At 41.2% G+C, this 24141-nt stretch overlaps 1 protein-coding gene across 1 annotated transcript; it reads left to right on the top strand.

Moving 5' to 3' along the window:
- Positions 1–28: 28 nt before the first annotated feature.
- ZNF483 (zinc finger protein 483) lies at positions 29–24141 on the top strand. The gene is made up of 6 exons (XM_032164863.2): positions 29–115; positions 2130–2671; positions 6075–6163; positions 8945–9071; positions 9466–9558; positions 16599–24141. The coding sequence occupies exons 2-6, from the start codon at positions 2284–2286 to the stop codon at positions 18110–18112; spliced, it is 2211 nt and encodes a 736-aa protein (XP_032020754.1). The 5' UTR covers positions 29–115; positions 2130–2283; the 3' UTR covers positions 18113–24141.

Here is a 24141-nt window from a genome sequence, read left to right on the forward strand (position 1 = left end):
AGCGCCTCTGCGCAGGCGCAGTGGTCTCCGCGGGCTTGCGCGCGCACTCGCTGCGGGACAAGCTTCTGGAATCTCTTTGCGGTGGCGTTGGTGCTGTTTGCGGATGCTGGTGCAGGTATTGGTCGTCCCGGGCCCCGAGTTTCGGGGCCGTGGCCGGGTCGCCGGCTCCGAGGGCTCACCTGGGGCGGGATGGGGGCCGGGAGCAGCCTACCAACGGGCTGTGCGCTGCGCTGCTGCTGCTTCTGTGGGAGGTGCGCACTCCGCTGCGGGATGGGGCCGTTGGCTTCCCTCCATTCCTCCCTGCGCCACTTGGGCACTGTTGACATTTTGGGCGGGATAATGCCTTGTTTTGTTTGTGTGGTGTGGCGGTGAAGGGGAGGCTCTCCCGTTATTGCAGGATGTGTAACAGCGTCACTGGTTCTGCCCGTTAGATAACAGTACCACCTCTCTTCCCAGTCGCGCTAACCAAAAATGTGTCCAGACATTGCCACAGGACCGCTGGGGGGTGAAATCTCTCCTTTTTTCCTCCCTCCGGTTGAGATCCTCTGGCTGCGTCACATTTTCACCGGGCCTCCAATGTAAACTCCCTGTAGACGGAGCCGAGTGTCTTAGTCATCGCGGAGCCCCAGGTGCCCAGCACTGCGCCAGGTACATGGTGGGCGCTTAATATTTGGCAGAGGAATAAATGACGTCATGTTGCTGTGTGCCGGGCGCTGTACTCGGAAGTGGGTTGTTATTGGTATGGTAGTTGCAATGCGAGGCTGTCACATCCTTCACTTGTCGCATTGTAGTCCCGCTCTGGCTGTATTGTCATTTCCTGGACCCTCTGTGAGCGTGAGGACCCTTTCAGGCCTATCCACGCCTGGCCCCGCAGCTCATGGCCCCTGGTCCCGTTCCAGCTCATTGTAGTTGCTCAGTCACTTGTAGAATGAATGAATGCATGCAACACAGGGCAGTCTGTGTGCAAAGGAGTGCTTTGGGATCAAGCAGAGCATCACACAAGAAGTGACAGTTGAAAGGAGTCAGGCTTGAAAGAACGAATAAAAGTTTGGTAGGAGAAAGAAAGCAATATCCGAGGAGAGGGAATAGCCTTGGTGCAAAGGCTAGGAGGGTATGTAGAGAAAGAGGAGATAATAATTTATGGCTGCAGTGTCAATCGGGTAGCTAGAGCTCAAGAGGTGAGGTCATCAGACAGTGTCTCTAGATCACGATGCCATGGTCCCTGCATTTGAACTTTATCGAGAGACAGTTTGGTGGCTGGTGAGGGACTGTAAGCCGGGGAATGATAAGATCATATTTTGCAGGTTGGAAGGAATTTTTTGGCTACAGTGTGAGACTGGATTGAAGAACCGTGTACTTAGGCAGTTTCAGTGGGATGGAATGGAGAGGTTCTTAGGAAATAAAATCGCCAGAACTTGGTTATCGATGATGGGAGAAGTAAGGAGGAAGAGAAATTTGAAAGTCAAATATTAAATTGGGCTTCTGAGTTGAGCAACTGGTGAGAAATGTGTGCCCTTTCATTAAGAAAGGGTAGGAGTTGTTAAATAGCTTTGTGACTGGGTCCCCTTGTGAACCTTTTCTGGTAACATTTTGTTTAGGAGGAGTATTGAATCTAAAGCAACTGTTTCCTTAACCCTTAAGTAGCTCCCTGGCTTTTGACTATAAAGAAAATTATGGCTAGGCACGGTGGCTCACGCCTGTAATCCTGACACTTTGGGAGGCTGAGGTGGGTGGATCGCCTGAAGTCAGGAGTTCGAGACTAGCCTGGCCAACATTGCGAAACCCCTTCTCTACTAAAAATACAAAACTTAGCCGGGCGTGGTCGTGGGCGCCTATAATCCCAGCTACTTGGGAGGCTGAGGCAAGAGAATCACTGGAACCTGGCCGCGGCAGAGATTGCAGTGAGCCGAGATCGCACCACTTCACTCCAGCCTGGGCACCAAGAGCGAAACTCCGCCTCAAAAAAAAAAAAAGAAAAAAAAATTATCCTTTTAATTGAGCAGGGCTTTTCTAGGCCTTTGCTGGTATGTGTGTGGATATATTTCTCTGAACCAAACCAAGAATGATGTTTTTAGGACTAACAACAGTTTGTTTTACTTATTTAATGCCTTAATATTTCTTCTTGACAGTTTCTGCAGGACTGTATACTGGATTCCTGGAACCTTTGATATTCCTGGCTGTGTATAGTGCCTGTTGGTGGACTGTACTGATACTCAACTAGAGTGTGAAGGGACTGGATTCCTGCCCTGAGACACAGTGCAAGCTGTAGTACCCTTGAACAAGATGACAGCCATCTCACCAGACCCTCAAACTCTGGCCTCGACTGAACAAAATGAGGTCCCAAGAGTGGTTACTTCTGGGGAGCAAGAAGCTATTTTAAGAGGAAATGCTGCTGATGCAGAGTCTTTCAGACAGAGGTTTAGGTGGTTTTGTTACTCAGAAGTAGCTGGACCCAGGAAAGCTCTGAGTCAACTCTGGGAGCTCTGCAATCAGTGGCTGAGACCAGACATTCACACGAAAGAACAGATTTTAGAGCTTCTGGTGTTTGAGCAGTTCCTGACCATTTTGCCTGGGGAGATCAGGATTTGGGTAAAGTCACAACATCCTGAGAGTAGTGAGGAAGTGGTGACCCTAATAGAAGATTTGACCCAGATGCTTGAAGAAAAAGAAGGTGAGATTTATAGATGGAGGGAGGAAGCGGGAGACATTGCCTCAAAATCCGAAAGTAAATTCCTCAAAAGAAAGCAATTTACTGAGGTTAGAAGTTGGGACTGGGTTTGAATCAGCCCTGCCATTTACTGTGTGATTTTGGGCAAGCTGTGTAAACTCTCAGAATGTAAATATTTTTATCTGTTAACAAGGGATTTTATCTTTCTTGTAGTTTTCTTGTAAAGGTGAGACCAGATAGGATATAATATATGGTGGATGCTCAAGAAATAGTAATTTCTTTCCCATCCCCTTTAAGAACACGTGATCTGTGAAAGTGTTTGGAGTCACAGGCAAATCAACCAGCTCAGGCCCTAATGTCTAGTTCCACTGTTTGGACTAGCACATTGCTAGAGCATGGCTGTCAGGGTCTTTGCTGATGGAAATGTTTCTGCACTGTTTTGCAATTCAGGTTAAGTACATGAAAAGCAGCTACTGCAAATAAGGAACTGAATTTTTTAAATCAAATTTAAAGTTTAAATAGCCACGTGCGACTAGTAACTATTTTATAGTGCAGTTCCACAGCCTTAGGGCAGGAAAACCTGGATTATATGTATGTAATTACGTATTATGAATATAAATGTATAAACTCTAAACTGAATTACAGTGATATCATTATAAAATATTGATGTAAAGTCTTCTAGGGTGAGTAGTCCTTTCAGGGAATGTGGCTCGCCTTTTTTCTCAAATTTGTAGCTATTCGTGTTCTCAAATATGATACAAATATTTGTATTTTGCAGTGTAATATGCTACAAATACTTGGAATATTTGCATTCCAAATATATTCGGAATATTTGTAGCATATTATTTACCATAGGGCTCCTGATATGTATGTGTGACAGTTTGTATTCTGGAAGAGTTCTGAGATAGGGAAATAAATAGTATTTACCTCCATACACTTAATTTGCCATTACGCAGCTAATTAGTGTATCTCAAATTTGGGTTTCCTCACTCCTCTGTGATTTGTCACCGCAGTGTCATGCTTTTACAAAATTAGGGCCTCTTTGTGGAGGCCCCTGCAATACAGAATTGATTTCGGGCCGGGTACGGTGGCTCACACCTGTAATCCCAGCACTTTGGGAGGCCTAGGCAGGTGGATCACCCGAGGTCAGGAGTTTGAGACCAGCCATACCAACATGGAGAAACCCCGTCTCTACAAAAATACAAACTCAGCCAGGCGTGGTGGTGCACGCCTGTAATCCCAGCTACCCTGGAGACTGAGGCAGGAGAATCTCTTGAACCCGGGAGGTGGTGGTTGGAGTGAGCCAAGATCGCGCCATTGCACCCCAGCCTGGGCAACAACAGCGAAACTCCGTCTCAAAAGAAAAAAAAAAGGATTTATTTCTAGGATTCTGTAGGGTATAACAAGTTTTCTTGGCCGGGCGCGGTGGCTCACACCTGTAATCCCAGCACTTTGGGAGGCCGAGGCAGGCAGATCACGAGGTCAGGAGATCGAGACCATCCTGGCTAACCCGGTGAAACCCCGTCTCTACTAAAAATACAAAAAATTAGGCGGGCGAGGTGGCGGGCGCCTATAGTCCCAGCTACGTGGGAGGCTGAGGCAGGAGAATGGCGTGAACCCCCGGGGGGCGGAGCCTGCAGTGAGCCGAGATCACACCACTGCACTCCAGCCTGGGTGAAAGAGTGAGACTCCTCAAAAAAAACAAAACAAAACAAACAAAAAAAAACAGTTTTCTTAAATTCACCCCACTTTTCTCTTTGATTACACAATTCTAATTCTTAATTTTTATTGACTGTCTAATCACTAAAGTTGCCTAAAATTCTTTTCATAAGAAGGTAGAGTATGATTTGAAAAAATAATTTTTCTTATTTGAGAAAGAGCTGTTGACATCCGAGGGTTTTTATGTATTTATTTTTTACTGCTCCTTGTGGAGCAGGGATCACTCGTAGGCAGTATGCCCAGAATGGGCCAATCTGAAGGTACTGGATACATTTAGTTCCTATGAGTTTATTAGATGCCTCTTCTCTGTCTTAAGGAATCTGGTGGAGTCAACTCTTGAGACTAACCTGGTGCTTTCATTCAGTCATCAGGTTTGAGTAACTCTTGAGCAAGGCATTGTACTAGGACTGTGAAGAATACACAGTTTTACCTTACTACATCTTTTAAATTAGGATACTGCAAAATTCATTATTGTTCAAATTAAATATTTTTAAACTGAGGGTATATAGAAAGAAGAAAACCAGTTTTCGTGAGCTTAGGATTTGAAAGGATTTTTATATGAGCTAAGAGGAAATGCCTAGGTTTTCACAGGAAACTTATCTATGGCTGTTCTCTGTTTAAAAAGAGTGGGACAACTTTTTGTGTCTTCTGAGCTTTTTACCCAGAGAGGCTCAGAGCTCTTAGAACCCTTGTAATTTCCTGGGTGATTAGAGCAGTAAGAGTATCTTTTGTTAAAATATTTGGCCTTTTGTCTGTGGTTCCTGAAACAGCTCCTGAGCTATAAAGGAGAAAGACAGTCTTTTTGTTATTTATAATAAGCCCCTTTTAACCACACTGGAGTTTATGTTAATGAGGTGATTTTTGGAAAGTCCTTAGATAACCCTGGAATTGGGGGAGGGTGCTGGTTCCCAGGGGAACCAACCTGGTGCTTAGAGGGTTGGAACTCAGCCCCACCCCCAACCTGTCAAAGGGGAGAGGGACTGAAGGTTGAGTTGATCACAGGACCAGTGATTTAATCAGTCATGCCTGTCTATGAAGCTTCCATAAAAACCCAAAAGGACACAGCTCATGAGAGTTTCCAGATAGCTAACCATGTGGCAGTTCCTGGAGAGCTGTGTACCCAGAGATGGCATGGAAACAGCAAGCCCCTTGCCCTATGCAGTGCCTCATCCATCTGGCTGTTCATCTGTATCCTTTGTAATACCCTTTACAATAAACCAGTAAACATAAGTAAAGTGTTATGTGAGCCACTCTAGCAAATTATTGGAACCCAGGGAGGGGCTCATGGGAACCCCAATTTGTATCTTGTTAGTCAAAAGCCCTGGAGGGTCGGACATGAGACTGGCATCTGAAGTCGAGGTCGGTCTTATGGGACTGAGGCCTTAACCTTTGGGAACTGATGCTATCTCCAGGTAGATAATGTTAGAAATGAATTAGAAGACACCCAGCTGGTGCCTGCTGGGGAGTCTAACACAGAATTGCCTGCTGGGTATGGGGGAAACACCCCCACATATCTGGAGAATTATTTTGTGTTCTGAGTATAGTAGGAGAAACTGACTTAGTTTTTTTCCTGTTTATCACTTAGAATGTGTGTGTGTGTGTGTGTGTGTGTATATATATATATATAATGATTTTTAGTCTGAGGAATCTGTATGAACTACTGGACTGGTTTTCTCCCCTTTCCTAGATCCAGTCTCTCAAGATTCTACTGTGTCCCAAGAGGAGAACTCAAAAGAGGATAAAATGGTTGCTGTTTGTCCCAATACTGAGTCCTGTGTAAGTTTCCTTCGATGGTTTTTATTCCTAAGTGAATACTTAATCGAGCTCCTACTGAGTGGTATAAAGATATAAAAATAAAAGGCTAGGCATGGTGGCTTACACCTGTAATCCCAGCACTTTGGGAGGCTGAGGCATGAAGATCGCTTGAGCCCAAGAGTTCAGGGTTGCAGTGAGCTATGATCACGCCACTGCTGCCTTCCAGCCTGGGCAACAGAGCAAGACCCTATCTCTAAAAAAATAAAATAAATATAGTCTCCCTTTCAAGGAACTGACGCCTCATTTTCCACTTGTAATTTTGTTTCAGTTCACAGAATGCCATGAGTCTGATTGTAGTGAAACAAGCAGTTACCACTGTTAAAATTAGGTGAAATAGAAGTTCATCTCCTTCTTTTTTTTTTTTTTTTTTTCTTGAGACAGAGTTTCACTCCGTTGCCCAGGCTAGAGTGCAGTGGCGGGATCTCGGCTCACCGCAGCCTCCGCCTCCCAGGTTCAAGCGATTCTCCTGCCTCAGCCTCCTGAGTAGCTGGGATTATAGGCTCCTGCCACCATGCCCGGCTAATTTTTGTATTTTTAGTAGAGACGGGATTTCACCATGTTGGCCAGGCTGATCTCAAACTCCTGACCTAGGTGATCCACCCACCTCAGCCTCCCGAAGTGCTGGGATTACAGGTGTGAGCCACTGCACCCGGCCTTCCTTTTTTTTTCTTTTTAAGAGATGGGGTCTTGTTCTGTCATCCAGACTGGAGTGGAGTGCAGTGGTGCAAGCATAGCTCTCTGCAACCTCGAAGTCCTGGGCTCAAGCCATCCTCCCTCCTCAGCCTCATGAGTAGCTGGGACAACAGGCGCACGTCACTGTGCCCAGCTCATTTTAAAATATTTTTTGTAGAGTTGGGGTCTTGCTGTGTTGCCCAGGCCAGTCTTGAACTCCTGACCTCAAGCAGTCCTCTCCCTTGGCCTCCCACAGCATTGTGATTACAGGCATGAGCCACTGTGCCCAGCCAGAAATACATGTCCTTAAATCTTAACATGATAAAGAACACCCTTGGCTGGGTACAGTGGCTCATGCCTGTAATCCCATCACTTTGGGAGGCGGAGGTGGGAGGATTGCTTGAGCCTGGAAGTTCGAGACCAGTCTGGGCAACATAGCGAGACCCTTGTCTATATAAAAAATTTTAAAAATTAGCTGGGCACAGTCACATACCTGTGGTCTCAGTTACCTGGGATCTGAGGTGGTAGAGCTGTAAGGGGGAAAGACAGTCTTTCACTTGAGCCTGGGAGGTTGAGGCTGCAGTGAGCTATGATTGTGCCACTGTACTCTAGCCTGGGTAACAAAGTGAGACCCTGTCTCACAAAAAGAAAACAAGATGAGGAATTTATTCTGGATTATATAGGTAGGCCTTAAATGCCATCCCAAGTGTCCTTGCTAGAGAGGCAGGAGGAGATTGAAAACACAAAGAGAAGGTGATGTGAAGAGTTAGGCAGAGTTTGGAGTGATAGGGCCGTAAGACAAGGAACTGTGGCAGCCACCAGAAGCAGGAAGAGGCAAGGCACAGATTATCCCCCAGAGCCTCTGAAGGGATCACAGCCCTGCCAACACCTAGATCTCAGACTTCTGGCCTCCAGAACTGTGAGAGAACAAATTCTTATTTTGAGTGACCAAGGTTATGGTAATTTGTTACAGCTTCCAGAGGAAGGTAATACACATACCAGTAGCCATTCGGCTCTACTGCCTTACAAAAAGCATGCAGAGAATGCTATAGAAAGTGTATGTCAAAAATTAGCCAGGTGTGTTGGTGCATGCCTGTAATCCCAGCCACTTGAGATGCTGAGGCATGAGAATCGCTTGAACCTGGGAGGCGGAGGTTGCAGTGAGCCGAGATCATGCTACTGCACTCCAGCCCAGGCTGGAGTGAGACTCCATCTCAAAAAAAAAAAAAAAAAAGAAAAAAAGGAAAGTGTATTTTACTGAGTCAGTATTCTTGTTTGTAATTGTGAAGTAATTGCAAGTGTGAGTATGTTGTTGTACATAGATTCTCTGAATATGATGGAAGATAATTGCTGCTCATAATTGGAAGTTAAAATTTGGAATGTAGTTGCAGATATTATTATACAGTTATTACCTGTAGTAAGCTTACATTAATTCTGCAAATTTAGGGTTCAGGAATGTAAATCATACCCTTCATTTAATATTTTAGTCCTAGAAATCGATGTGTTAGGGTGAACTTGATCAATGTTACACATTCCAGATAATTCTTTTACAGTATTTAACACTAGAGACTGAATGGAAGAGGCAGGGATTATGTAATACCCTTGTTCTGAATCACTTATAACAGTCATAGAATGAATAGCCGCTCCATAGCTTACTTTGGAATTCTTAAAAACTTGCATGCTATCAAAACCATTCTTTATATCCTATCCAGGCTGGGCACAGTGGCTCAGGCCTGTAATCCCAGTGCTCTGGGAGGTAAGAGGACAGAGGATTACTTGAGCGCAAGAGTTCGAGACCAGCCTGGGCAACATAGTGAGACATGCCTCTACGAAAAATTTAAAAATAAGCCAAGCATGGTGGCACGTGCCTGCAGTCCCAGCTACTGGTGGGAGGATCACTTGAGCCCAGGAGGTTGAGCCTGCAGTGAACCATGAAGCACCACTGCACTCTAACATGGGTGACAGAGCAATAATAGCCTGTCTCAAAAAAAAAAAAAAAAAAGAAAAGAAAAAAGTACTTAGATTCTATTTGGGAATAATCCAATACAAAAGAGCTGTTTGGTGTTCTAGGAATCTATAACATTGAAGGATGTAGCTGTGAACTTTTCAAGAGGAGAGTGGAAGAAGCTGGAGCCTTTTCAAAAGGAGCTATATAAGGAAGTGCTACTGGAAAACCTCAGGAACCTAGAATTTCTGGGTAAAGACACCTTTTCTTCATTACCTAGCGTTTAACCTTGGGTCTCTTTTTGTCCCCTTTTATTGAAAGGTAAGTGCTATGTGAAGTACTTGGTTTTGGCTGGGGACCCAGTCACTGATAGGACTAATCCTAAAAACCGGTTATGAAAATGTGCTTTTCTGCAGTGTATCTTCTAGAAAAGGTCTTTGCTTTATTGAATTGGAAACGCGAAGCATCATTTTTATTTCATCAGTGGAATACCTTTTCCCATTTTTGTCTCAAGTTCCAGTATTTATGTCTGTGTATTTTGGTAGCATGTTTTATCTTCCTTGGAGAACCAGAGGCTATATATGAATGCTGGGATATCTTTATTCTATGCAAAACCGCAATTTTCTGTTCTTTTCTCTATGAGCAGACTTTCCAGTTTCAAAATTAGAGTTGATTTCCCAGCTAAAGTGGGTTGAATTGCCATGGCTGCTGGAAGAAGTCTCAAAAGGCTCCCGAACAGGTGAGTTGGTGAAAAATACACAACGAAATGAAAACAGTTGTTTAGCAAGTCTATTGAGAAGACTCTTTGAAATGTTGGGCTGCCTAGATACTAAAATACAAAGATGATTAGAATAGAGCCCTTGCCTTTCTGAAATGTGTTCATTTTAATGGGGGAGACTTGGTTTGGGTCCTCTGAATAGATGCCAGGACATGATTAGCCGTGTAAGATCTTTACTGGAGAAAGATTCAGTGAAGGAAAATGAGGAAGGAACTAGAAGCCGGAAGAGCTATCAGAGCATAATGCTGGTCTAACCCCTGTGAATGAGAACAGGGAGGAGGGCAGATTGGGTAGGAAAAGTCTTAGACTAAAGTGTCATTCTATCTTTTTTTTTTCTTTTTTTTTTTTGAGTTGGAGTCTCGCACTGTCTCCCGAGCTAGAGTGCAATGGCACAATCTCGGCTCACTGCAACCTCCACCTCCTGGGTTCAAGTGATTCTCCTGCCTCAGCCTCCTGAGTAGCTGAGATTACAGGCGCCCGCCACCACGCCTAGCTAATTTTTTGTATTTTTAGTAGAGACGGGGTTTCACCATGTTGTCCAAGCTGGTCTCGAACTCCTGACCTCATGATCCACCCACCTCAGCCTCCCAAAGTGCTGGGATTACAGGCATGAGCCACCATGCCCGGCTGAAGTGTAGTTCTAAAAAAGTTTAGGCAAGGCCAAACAGGAGTCCTTGCCATAGTTACCTATCAGAGGAGTCCTGTATCTCAAAGAAATGGGCCTGTGTAAGTATCCTGTACTCCGTCATTGACTGGGAGCAGCTCGTAGGAATTGGTGTGGATGCAGTGTTGGATTCATAGAGCAGCAGCAGGGATTGTCAGGTAATATCCCCACAGGAGGAGGTGTGAGTGGTGCATTTTTATGGACACTAGAGGACGTATCGAAACAAGAGTGTTAACACTGATGCGTACTATATCAAGCACGTGTATAAGGAGCTGTGGGAATATACAGGAACAAGATTTTAATTCGCATTTGAGTTGAATCTTGAAGGATAAGTAGGAATTCACCCAGTGGACAGCATGTATAATAATTCCATTTTTGTTAAAGGGAAAAAATGTACATATAAATGCATGCCTGAATACATAGAATATATGGATTTTTAATATCTGGAAAACATTCATGTTAACACTGGTTATCTTTGAAGAATTAGGTTTTGTTTTGTTTTGTTTTGTTTTTTCTTGAGATGGAGTCTTGCTCTGTCGCCAGGCTGGAGTGCAGTGGCGCAGTCTCAGCTCACTGCAACCTCCACCTCCCAGGTTCAAGTGATTCTCTTGCCTCGGCCTCCCAAGTAGCTGGAACTACAAGCATGTGCCACTACGCCAAGCTAATTTTTTTTGTATTTTTAATAGAGGCGGGGTTTCACCATATTGGCCAGGATGGTCTTGATCTCCTGACCTCGTGGTCCTCCTACCTTGGCCTCCCAAAGTGCTAGGATTATAGGCATGAGCCACCATGCCCGGCCAGGATTAGGTTTTTTAATACTTATATCTTACAATTTATACATATTATTTTTTTTTTATTTTTTTTGAGACAGAGTTACCCAGGCTGGAGTGCAGTGCCGTGATCTTGGCTCACTGCAACCTCTGCCTCCTGGGTTCAAGCAATTCTTTCCTGCCTTAGCCTCCCAGCTAGCTGGGACCACGCCCAGCTAATTTTTTTTGTATTTTTTTTTAGTAGAGATGGCGTTTCCCCATGGAAAGGAGGTGGATCACTCTTGACCTCAAGTGACCCACCTGCCTTGGCCTCCCAAAGTACTGGGATTACAGGCGTGAGCCACCATGCCCGGCCACAATTTATATATATTTAATTTACATTAAAAAAAAAAAATAGGCCGAGCATGGTGGCTCACACCTGTAATCCCAGCACTTTGGGAGGCCGAGGCGGGCAGATCATGAGGTCAGGAGATCAAGACCATCCTGGCTAACATGGTGAAACCCTGTCTCAACTAAAAATACAAAAAAAATTAGCCAGGCTTGGTAGCGGGCGCCTGTAATCCTAGCTACTCTGGAGGCTGAGGCAGGAGAATCGCTTGAACCTGGTAAGTGGAGTTTGCACTGAGCCAAGATTGCACCACAGCACTCCAGCCTGGGCGACAGAGTGAGACTCCGTCTAAAAAAATAAAAATAAAAATAAGTTATTACATGTATCGATACCTTGATTTATCTTAAAAGAAAGAAGCAATGATCCATCTTGCTCTATTCCATCTTCTCAAACATTTATTGTAGTCAACTTATTGGCTGTTTCCAGTATACAGTTGACCCTTGAACAACATGAGGATTAGGGGAACTGACCGTGCCCCCCCCCCACCCGCCCCATACAGTTGAAAATCCATATATAACCGTTAACTCTCCAAAAACGTAACTACTAATAGCCTACTGTTGACCTGAAGCCTTATTGATAACATAAACATAATTACATACGTTATGTGTGTTTTATACTATATTCTAGTAAGCTAGAGAAAAATGCTATTAAGACAAGAAAGAGAAAATACATTTACAGTACTGTACTGTGTGTATCGATCACTAAGTTTATGTTGTCTGTCTGAAATGGCAGACAATTGCAGCTGCAGACCTCAGTCTATGGTACATATCAAGCAGTTCAGCTTTTTCTTGAAGTATCATGACTATTCTGTGCTCGTTGGGAGCACTTCCAGCATCACTAGCAGCACTTTGTATGGGTCCCATGATGTTATTCAAGATTTACAGTATTGCACTAAACACAGTGAAAAATAGGAGGGAACTGCAAGAGATCCATTTTTACTGTGATAGGCAATTTCCTGGAGACATAAACTGCTTATGAGGAGATGATTAGCATTACGTGGCTTTTTTTTTTTTTTTGGAGACAGAGTCTCACTCTGTCACCCAGGCTGGAGTGCAATGGCGTGATGTCAGCTCACTGCAGCCTCTGCCTCCTGAGTTCAAGTGATTCTCCTGCCTCAGCCCACCAAGTAGCTGTGATGACAGGCATGCACCACCACACCCAGCTAAATTTTGTATTTTCAGTAGAGACGGGGTTTAATCACGTTGGTCTCGAGCTCCTGACCTCAAGTGATCTGCCTGCCTTGGCTTCCCAGAGTGCTGGGATTACAGGTGTGAGCCATTGCGCCTGGCCTACCTGGCATTTTAAGTGGATACTTAGAGCAGACATTTGAGCTCATTGCAGTACCAACAAGAGGTGCCTATGAAATTATTACAGTGTATAGTATGTACTATAGTTAGTTTTATGCAGTTGTTATTATTATTATTTTGTGACAGGGTCTTGCTCTGTCATCCAGGCTAGGGTACAGTGGCATGATCACGGCTCACTACAGCCTCTACCTCCTGGGCTCAAGCAATCCTCTCACCTCAGCTTCTTGAGTAGCTGGTGTTACAGGCACATGCCACCATGTTCAGCTAATTTTTGTATTTTTTGTAGAGACAGAGTTTTGTCATGTTGTTCAGGCTGGTCTCCAACTCCTGGGCTTAAACAAACTGCCTGCCTTGGCCTCCCAAAGTGGTGGGATTATGGGGGTGAGCCAATGCGTCTGGCCCAGTTATTATTTAATACTGTATCTTTACATTTGTTTACATTTCTCTTGACTGTGAATGACGCTAAGTACGGCCTGTAAGTGTGTGTGTATGTTTTGATAAATTTTAACTTTATAATTTGTGTACATTTTATAATAGTAAATGACAAAATAGACTTGTGTCTATCTATATATCTTAAAAATTCATGACATACATTTTTTGGGTTTTTTTTTTTTGACATGTCTAGGCTACTCAGTTTGTCTGCAAGTGTTTCAAATTGTCACAAATCTCCAAAAATTTTTCTAACATGTTTATTGAAAAAAATCCACGGGCTGGGCATGGCGGCTCCCACCTGTAATCAACACTTTGGGAGGCCAAAGCAGGAAGACCACTTGAAGCCAGGAGTTTGAGACCAGCCTGGGCAGCATAGTGAGACCCTGTTTCTACAAAAAATTTAAACATCAGCCAGGCACAGTGGTGTGTGCCGAGGTGAGAGGATTGCTTGAGTCCAGGAGTTAGAGGTTGCAGTGAGCTATAATCATGCCACTGTACTCCAGCCTGGATGACAGAACAAGACCCCATCTCTTAGAAAAAAAAAAACACCTGTAAGTGGACACTTGCAGTTCAAATCTGTGTTGTTCAAGGGTCAACTGTGATTACATAAATAAAGGACAACATTTGTTTTATCATATTTAAGTAGCATTTTGGAGAGGAATTTAAAAAATGGATTCTAAAAGTGTTTTGAGTAGTTCTAGCAGCACTGGTATAAATATATATCCCTTCCCTGATTATCTTACATAAAAAAAAAATGCCTCATGTTGATATACAGCTTGTTTTAAAAGTTATTTATGACACACCAGAGAAAAAAGTTTTTGACAGATGCAGCAAAAAAAAAAAAAAAAAAAAATCACCAGGTGGGTGGTCACACATAACCAACTTGGAGGCCGAGGCAGGTGGATCACCTGAGGTCAGAAAAACCTCATTCAAATCAATAAGGAACACTAAGTCTGTTAGGAAAATGGGCTAACTTGAATGGATCATGAACAAAATTTAAAATTTAAATAGCTTAGCTTGTGAACATGAAAAAATGTTCAAACTCACTGGTTAACAATGCAGTGTACATGTAAAGCAGTAATACTATTTATTATGAATTAAATTTGCAAAGATTTAAAGAATATTTGACCAGAGATAGTACTCAGGGGCTTCTGCTCCTCCTGTGTCATGTAAAGCGGTATAACCTTTCTACCCTTTGGTTTAGTAATTCTGCTTTTATGACTCTTTTTTAGGAAGTGTTATTTGATAAAGGTTCAATAAGAGAATGAGGCTGGGTGCGGTGGCTCATGCCTGTAATCCCAGCACTTTGGGAGGCTGAGGCGGGTGGATCACCTGAGGTCAGGAATTGAAGACCAGCCTGACTGACATGGAGAAACCCCATCTCTACTAAAAATACAAAGTTAGCTGGGCGTGGTGGTACATGCCTGTAATCCCGGCTACTCGGGAGGCTGAGGCAGGAGAATTGCTTGAACCTGGGAGGCAGAGATTGCGGTGAGCCAAGATCGCACATTGCATCCAGCCTGGGCAACAAGAGCAAAACTCTGTCTCAAAAAAAAAAAGAGAATGAACACTTATATCTATATGATGATTATCATGTCACTAATTAAAATTATCTTTATGAAGAATTAATGAGTTGGGTGCAGTGGCTCATACCAGTAATCCCAGCACTTTGGGAGGCTGTGGTGGGAGAATCACTTGAGGCCAGGAGTTCGAGACCAGCCTGATCCGCACAGGGAGATCCCATCTCTACAGATAATTTTTAAAAATTAGCCAGGTGTGGTGGCACCTGCCTGTGGTTCCAGCTACTTGGAAGGCTGAGGTGGGAGGATTGCTTGAGCTGGGGAGATTGAGGCTGCAATGAGCTGTGATCATGCCACTGCACTCCAGCCTAGGCAACAGAGTAAGACCCTGTCTCTAAAAAATTTTTAAAAATTTTTAAAAAGAAAAATTAGCAGTAAAATGGGAAATAATCATAAAAGAGTAACAATACAAAGTGAAAAGAATAACAATACAAATTATGCAGTTTTTCTGTTTTAAACTATATAGAAACATTGAAGGAAATACACAGAATTGTGTATTAGCCATTAGTTAACTTCTAGGTAATATGACTTTGAGTAATTTTGTATTTTATAATTATCCGTTGAAAAAATAGTTTTGTAAAAGTGACAGTGTGACCTCGTGGTAAAAAGCCAGGATGTAGTTAATTAGTGAATTCAGAATTCTGAGAATAGCATAATCAGTGAGAGTATGGTATGAGAGAAAGCTCTGGAGATTGTTGGAATTGAACCCTAGGCCCTGTCGAATTTATGTTTTTGATAGTGAGGGTGCTGTGGGAATGCATTCTAGGTAGTAGGAAGTATGCAGATCAGAAGAATAGTACTGGAACTGCAGCAGTGTAGGAGAGACTTAAAATGGATGCCTGATTAGTGTATCTATAAGGCTGATAGGGCCAGCTTGTGGTAATCTTTGAAAGTCTACATTGGTGGTGCTGCATGTCTGTGATGTGTTTAACGTTTTAAACAAAATTAGTGTTATTTGTCTGCTTTGGGGAGAGGTGATATGATATAAGGATCAAGAGCATGGGCTTTGGTTTCAGACTAAGTTGAAAATCTGGCTCTATCACATATTATACATGTGACCGTGGGCAGGCTACTTAATACTCTATGTTCCCAGTTGTCACATCCATAAAACCGAGATGGTAATAAAATCTACTCCATAGGGTTATTGTGAAGATTAAGTGCAGTGTATTGTACTTACTTGTATTACACCGTGCTTGGTGCGGGACCTGGCATTTGGTAAATATTCAACAAATGTTTGTGCTATCATTGTTGGAAAGAGAAAAGTTAGGATATAGGGACAATAGGTTTGAACTTTTTTTTTTTTTTTTTTTTGAGGTGGAGCCTTGCTCTGTTGCCTAGGCTGGAGTGCAGTGCCACAGTCTTGGCTCCCTGTAACTTCCGCCTCCTGGGTTTAAGTGATTCTCCTGCCTCAGCCTCCCAAGTAGCTGGGACCACAGGCGCATGCCACCACACCCAGCTAATTTTTTGTATTTTTAGTAGAGATGGGGTTTCACCGTGTTAGCCAGGATGGTCTCGATCTCCTGACCTCATGATCTCCCTGCCTTGGCCTCCCAAAGTGCTGAGATTGCAGGCTTGAGCCACCGCACCCATCCTGAACCTCTTACAAAAATTCAAAATCAGGGTGAGAACTTGCATCTAACTATAAAGCACAAACTTTTCATCTCTCTCAATATTTTTCTTAACCCATATGTTTACATTGTTTCCCTATATTGCCTTTTCCTTTTCTATTTTATGAAGCTCTTTTTGAGAACCATCAAAACCGTATTCCTTATAGTTATTAATGTGTTCCTATTTCTGACCCAAAATACAACAGCTTCCTTTCTTGCAAACAGGAAATACTCTATTTCTTATTTCTTTTAGATGAATCAGCTTTAGATAAAATAATACAAAGATGTCTCAGGGATGATGATCATGGCTTGATGGAAGAATTCCAGCAATATTGTGGCAGCTCAGAGAAGGATCACGGTAATCAGGGAAATTCAAAGGGAACAGTCACACAAAACAAAACTCTTGGGAGCGGCAATAGGGGTAAGAAATTTGACCCAGATAAAAGCCCCTTTGGACATAATTTCAAAGAAACTTCAGACTTAATTAAACATCTGAGAGGCTATTTGAGGAAGAAATCTCGGAGGTATAATGAAAGCAAGAAACCCTTCAGTTTTCATTCAGACCTTGTTCTGAACCGCAAGGAGAAAACTGCCGGAGAAAAGTCACGGAAATCTAATGATGGTGGGAAAGTCTTGAGTCACTCTTCAGCTCTTACTGAACATCAGAAACGTCAGAAGATTCATTTGGGGGATAGGTCCCAAAAATGCAGTAAGTGTGGGATAATCTTTATTAGAAGATCAACTCTTTCTAGGAGAAAAATCCCTATGTGTGAGAAATGTCGGAAAGATTCATGTCAAGAAGCAGCCTTAAAGAAAGATGAGGGAAATGAGACTGGAGAAAAAACTCATAAATGTAGTAAATGTGGAAAAGCCTTTGGCTATAGCGCCTCACTCACCAAACATCGGAGAATTCACACTGGAGAAAAACCCTATATGTGTAATGAATGTGGAAAAGCTTTTAGTGATAGTTCGTCACTCACGCCGCATCATAGAACTCATAGTGGAGAGAAACCCTTCAAATGTGATGATTGTGGGAAAGGTTTCACCCTAAGTGCTCACCTCATTAAACATCAGAGAATTCATACTGGAGAAAAACCTTATAAATGTAAAGACTGTGGGAGACCCTTCAGTGACAGTTCATCTCTTATTCAACACCAGCGAATTCATACTGGAGAAAAACCCTACACATGTAACAATTGTGGAAAATCCTTCAGTCATAGCTCATCCCTTTCCAAACATCAGAGAATTCATACTGGAGAGAAACCCTATAAATGTGGCGAATGTGGAAAAGCCTTTAGACAGAATTCATGCCTTACCCGGCATCAGAGAATTCACACTGGAGAAAAACCGTATTTGTGTAATGATTGCGGAATGACTTTTAGCCATTTTACGTCTGTGATTTATCATCAAAGACTTCATTCAGGAGAAAAACCCTACAAGTGTAACCAGTGTGAGAAAGCCTTCCCAACCCATTCGCTGCTTAGTCGTCATCAGAGAATTCATACTGGTGTAAAACCTTATAAATGTAAAGAATGTGGGAAGTCCTTCAGTCAGAGTTCATCTCTTAATGAGCACCACCGAATTCATACAGGAGAGAAACCCTATGAGTGTAACTATTGTGGTGCAACCTTTAGTCGAAGCTCAATCCTTGTAGAACACCTAAAAATTCATACCGGAAGGAGAGAATATGAATGTAACGAATGTGAGAAGACATTTAAAAGTAATTCAGGCCTCATTAGACATCGGGGATTTCACTCTGCAGAGTAATCATGGAGCTACATTAAAGAGGGGGGAATTTAATTCAAATTGTCAGTTACTGAAACTCTGGGATGTAAACTTACAATATTGATCAGTAGCTGCAACTTTCATAAATTGGCAGTTAGGAAAAATATTCTTTTGCCCATTCATCCCTCTTCTTTTCAAGGATGGCAGCGGCTGGTAAACAGTAATTAGTTGGTAAAGTCACTGGAAAGGGAAGAATGCAAAATGATTCTGAGGCCAAACGAATTGGAAAAGCTCTTTTCTTCAGGGAATTTCCCTCTGATTTCTTCCACTACCATGTAGTGTGATGGAAAGAGAACTTGACTGCAGTCAGAGAACTTGGATTCTGTCCCAGTTTGCCAACTAACTTGCTGTATACACCCTGGACAAATCATTTGACCTTTCAGAATTTTTTTTTCATCACCAGCAGAATGAAGGGATGGGACTAATGATTTTTGCCTTTTTTGGTTTTTTAGTTTTTGTTTTTTTGGTATTCCTGATAATCTCTGAAGCTGTGGACATAAGTTTTATTTTTTTTATTTGTCATTACTTTCAAGTTTCTGTAGTAAAAAATACCACTATTCAGGATGCTGGACTTCTTTTCTTTTTTTTTTTTTTCCATTTTTCTTTTTTGGGATGGAGTCTCACTATGTTGCCCAGAGTGGTCTTGAACTCCTGGGCTCAAGTGATCCTTCCATCTCAGTTTCCTGAGTAGCTGACATTACAGATACACTCCACCAAGCCTGCTTCCTAGGATGCTGGACTTCTAGCTTAGTGAGAATGCAGTATACTTTTTGAAAACTTCATGCAGGAATCCCTCAAATGCTGTAATTAGGAATAGGTCAGTGAAGCTCAAACGACTTTTCCTTGAGGGAGTATTTTAATTGGACAAGGGAACTCTCTTTCTTTTGGCATTGGCCAAGGGGACTGAGAAACCAGAGAGCTTGCACCTGAGCCATCTCAGCTGTGAGAGTAAGAGTCCTAGGAAAATAGATGGGGGCTGGGGGTAAGGAAGTGTGCTGAAGACAGCTGTTCTGAATGGATTTTGGTTTGCAAAAATTCTACTTAAACAATTTTGCCTGTAGCAAGTACATTTTTTTGCAATTGGAGTGTAAACATTCTGTATGGCAACAGTTAAAAGCTGTTCTAACGATTTACTTGGTGTGTGTGGGTGGGTGTGTGTGTGTGTGTGTGTGTGTGTGTGTGTGTGTACACGTTATTGCCGCTATCTAAAATTAGGGCATTTCATACTAAAAACAAAGCTTGTCTTAAAAAAATTATAAGGGCTAACGACACTAGGCTTATATTTCTGTAAAGCACTCAGCTGGTCCTGGGTAGCAGCTGCCACCTTTTGATGGGGAATTGACTTTCTGACTTAGCTAGTTCTCTCATGTATGTAACCTAACTTTCCCACTGTAGGAATGTTCTATTACAACCCCTACCATTTGGAGAATAGGTACCCTAAAATCTAAAGAGACCCCACTGATAGCAAGTAAAGTTCAGGGAATGAATGTAGAATTGATAGAGAAAAAATTTTCAGTTAAGTTTTCTTTTGTGAAATTAGACCTCAGAGGAATGGAATATACGGGTATTGGTGGATTATTCCTTATAAATTTCATTGATGGAGTCTGAATAATAATTTCCAACTGAAAAAGGAACTTAAGGCCCTGAATGAGTGAGGTTTTGGCTTCAGGTCATAGGGTTCTGGAGGAACCTCATGGACTCAACAGTGGTCTAGAAATAAGTTCCTAAAGTTGAAATTGTAGACAGCTCCTATAAAAAGAGAGCTAAACCAGAAAACTCTTGGTTTATGGAAGTAAAGCAATCCTTAATGCTGATCTTAGACTCAGGAACATTTACTGTGACTAACGTATGTAGGTGTGAAATGCTACCTCTGGGAGAAGGTTTTTGGTGCCTCCCCAACCCCAAGCCTGCAGTTTAAATATTGCCGTGTGATAAATTGGTCTGCATAGTTATTGCTGAGCAGACCAACCAATCACATTCTAGCCATGAAAGGAATGTTTATTATGAGAATCATTCATAATGGTTTTAAGTTTTTTTCTGAAAAGACAAAAAACTTGGTTTAAGTTTTGTTTTCTGAAAAATATAATTTATAGAAAGACTTGAAGAAATACATAAAAGTCTTCAGAAGAGGCTTGTTCCAGGATGATTAGTCTTAGACTTCCGAACATTCATAACAATGTTTTATCCCAGTATCCATTGGGAATCTGGAGTATAAACTTTTTTTGAAGGAATTTATTGAGGTACAAATTACATATCATTAAAACCATTTCAAGTGTACAATTCAGTGAGTTTTAGTAAATATGCTGAGTTGTGCAACCATTACCATAATCCATTTTTTTATAACATCATCCCAGTAAGATACCTTATTCCAGTTTACAGTTAATCTCCCTTCCAATGTCTAATCCCAGGCACCCACTACTCAGTCTACTTTGTGTCTCTAGAGTTGTCTTTTTCTGTACATTTTATGTTTATATGTGATCTTTCTGTGTTTTTTATTAATGTGTTTTAAGTTCATCCATGTTGTAACATACTAGTACTTTATTCCTTTTTATCATAAATAATATTACATTATGTGGATCCCTTGTGCATTCACTAGTTGAAGAACATTTGAGGTTTTTCCAGTTTTTGCCTGTTAGAAATAATGCTGCTTTGAACATTGGTATGCAAGTGTTTTGAACATTAGTGTCCAAGTCTTTGTGTGGACATGTTTTCATTTTTCTGAGGCAGGTGCCTGAGGGGAGTTGGCTAGGTCATACAGTAAATTTTTGTTTAACTTTGTTAGGAAACTGCCAAATTGTTTTTGAAAGTGACTGCATTATTTTACATTCAGACTAGTAATGTGCGAGGGTTCCCATTTCTCTGCAGTCTTGCCAGTCATTGTTGTGTGTTTTTTAAAAATTATACCCATCCTAGTGTTTGAAATGATATTCCTTTGTGGTTTTAACTTTGATTTTCCTGATGGTGAATAATGTCAAAGCATCTTTTATGTGCTCTTCAGCCATTCATGTATCTTAGTGAAATGTTTATTCAGATTTTTTGTCCATTTAAAAATGGAGTTGCTGATATTGTGTTCTAGTCCTTTTTATTCTGGATATAAGTCCTTTATCCAATATGAACTTTCTAAATACCATGTACTAGCTACAGAGGGCAGCCTCAAACTCTGTTGGATAATATTTATCAAAGTCTTGATTCCAGAAGCTAAGTCTGTATAATTGCCTGCAGCACATTCAGTCTGGCCCATCACCCAAATATTTAAATTCACTCTTGGATTAACTCAGATTATCAAAAGGCTTTAAACGTCTTTTGATTTCATTATAGGATTGCTTTTATTAAGAGCACTGTGACACATTTTACTTTAAAATGAAGTCCTTGCTTTAAATAATGTTTCCTGTTAATGAGCTTGTATAAATTTTTTTCACGTCACAGGACAAGGCAAGGTTTTGGTCAATAAAGTCACTTTATTTATTTTAGAATTATTTTTTAATATAGTAAAATATATATAGCATAAAATTAACCATGTAAATACTTTCTGGTTATACAACTCAGTAGCATTTAGATAGATTGACATTTTGTGCAGTCATCACCACTATCCATCTCCAGAACTTTTTCATCATCCCAAACCAAAACTCTGTACTCCTTAAACAATAACTCCCCATTTTCTCCTCCTCAGGCTCCTGGTAACCACTGTTCTACTTCCTGTCTGTACAGATTTGACTGTTCTAATTACTTGGTACGAATGGAATCATACGATATTTGCCCTTTTGTGTGTGGCTTATTCCACTTAGCATTATGTTTTCAAGGTTCTACTGTGTTGTAGCACATATCAGAATTTAATTCCTTTTTAAGGCTGAATAATACTCCATTTTACTTGTATACCACATTTTGTTTATCCTTTTATCTGCCAATGGACATTTAATTTGTTTCACCATTTTGGCTATCAAGAATAACATTGCTGTAATCAGTGGTGCTTTCTGTTCTTTTAAGTATACACCTAGAAATGGAATTGCTAGATCTTATGATGATTCTATATTTAACTTCTTGAGGAAGTGCAACTACACTATTTTAAATTCCCACCAGCTATGTACAAGGGTTTCAATATCCCCACCCTTGCTAACACTTATTTTCTTTTTTATAATAGACATCCTAATGGGTATGAAGTGGCATCTTATTCTAGTTTTGTTTTGCATTTCCCTAGTGATTGGTGATGTTAACTGTCTTTTTATGTGCTTATTGACCATTTGTATCTCTTCTTTGGAGAAATGTTTATTGAAGTCCTTTGCCCATTTTTTAATTGGTTTTGTTGCCGTTGTTGTTTAGGTGTAGAAGTTCTTTATATATCCAGAATATATAAAGAACTTTTCAGATAAATGATTTGCAAATACTTTCTTCCATTCTGTGTGGGTTGCCTTTTCATTCTGTTCCTAATGTCCTTTGAAAAAAGGTTTTAATTTTGGTGAAGTTCAATTTTTCTGTTTTTTCTTTTGTTCCCTGTGCTTTTCTGGTCATACCCAAGAAACCATGGCCAAATCCAATGTCATGAAGCTTTTCTCCTGTTCTAGGAGTTTTATAGTTTCAGGTCTTATGTTTAAGTCTTTTAACCATTTTGATTTTTATGTATGGTAAAGCGTCCATCTTCATTTTTTTGCATGTGAATATCCAGTTTTCCCAGCCCCATCTGTTGAAGAGACTATCCTTTCCACGTCATGTATTCTTTGCACTCTTGTCAAAGGTCATTTGACCATATACATGCATGTTTATTTCTGGCTGTCTGGTCTGTTCCTTTGGTCTATATGTTTGTCTTTATGCCAGTACCATGCTATTTTGATTACTCCAGTAATGTTTTGTAATCAGGATTACACTATGTTTCCTGTAGTATGTTTTTGAAATGAGGAAGTGTGAGGCCTCCAGCTTTGTTCTTTCCCAAATTGTTTTGGCTATTCGGGGGTCCTTAAGATTTCAAATGAATTTTAAGATGATTTGTTTGTTTTTGTGGAAAATGGCATGGAGATTGGGCTTGCATTGAATTTGTAGATCGCTTTGGGTAATGTGGACATATTAACAATATCAAACATTGCAGTCTGTGAACCCAAGGTGTCTTTCCATGTATTTGTGCCATCTTTAATTTTTTCAGCAATGTGTTATAGTAGTCATTGTACAAGCCTTTTGCCTCCTTGGTCAAGTTTATTCTTGAGTATTTTATTGTTTTTAATGCTGTTGTAAATGAGTCTTTGTTAGTGAAGCATAACTGAGTTTTGAGTGTTGATTTTGTATCTTGCAACTTTGCTGAATTTGTTTATTAATCATAATAGTTTCTTGTGAAATTTTTGGGATTTTTAAATATAAAATTATGGCATCTGCAAATAGATAATTTTTCCTTCTTCCTAATTTGGGTGGCTTTAACTTGCCAATTGCTCTGGCTAGGACTTCCAGTACTGTGTTGAATAGAAGTAGCAAGAGCAGGCATCTGTGCCTTTTCCTGAAATGCTTTCAATTTTATATCATTCCATATGATGTTAGCTGTGGTCTTTTCATATTTGACCTTTATTATGTTAAGGTAATTTCCTTTTATTGATAAATTCTTGTTTGAAGGACAGTTTTGCTGGATATAGAATTCTCAGTTGACAGTGTTTTTTTTTTTCTTTCTGCATTAAGAGTATAACAACGCCACAGCCTTCTGGCTGCCAAGGTTTTTGATGAGCAATCAACAATCTCACTGAGCATCCCTTTTATGTGATGATTTGCTTCTCTCGATACTTTTGAGATTCTCCTTTTGCCTTTGGATTTCAACAGCTTGATTATAACTTGTCTTGGTGTCTCTGTGGGGTGAGGGTAGGAGTCAATTGCAGTGCTTGTTGCCATAGTTCAGAACCTGCACCACAAAGCCCTTTCCAGTTCTGTAGAGTGGTTTATTGCTTTATTATCAGTGCAATAGAGAGTCACTGGAGGTTCTCTGTGTGTGTGAGTGTATAAATAAAGATTTAATTTTGTTTTGCTCTTTTGTTTTCCCCTCG

Source organism: Hylobates moloch, unplaced genomic scaffold (genome assembly GCF_009828535.3).
Source record: "Hylobates moloch isolate HMO894 unplaced genomic scaffold, HMol_V3 SCAFFOLD_10, whole genome shotgun sequence".
Lineage (NCBI taxonomy): Eukaryota > Metazoa > Chordata > Mammalia > Primates > Hylobatidae > Hylobates > Hylobates moloch.

Excerpts from the sequence above, each read along its gene's own strand:
- ZNF483 (XM_032164863.2), top strand. The coding sequence starts at position 2,284 with ATGACAGCCATCTCACCAGACCCTCAAACTCTGGCCTCGACTGAACAA. Across the intron at positions 9,072-9,465 it reads CAGGAACCTAGAATTTCTGG|ACTTTCCAGTTTCAAAATTA; the intron begins GTAAAGACACCT and ends CTCTATGAGCAG. Across the intron at positions 9,559-16,598 it reads CTCAAAAGGCTCCCGAACAG|ATGAATCAGCTTTAGATAAA; the intron begins GTGAGTTGGTGA and ends TATTTCTTTTAG.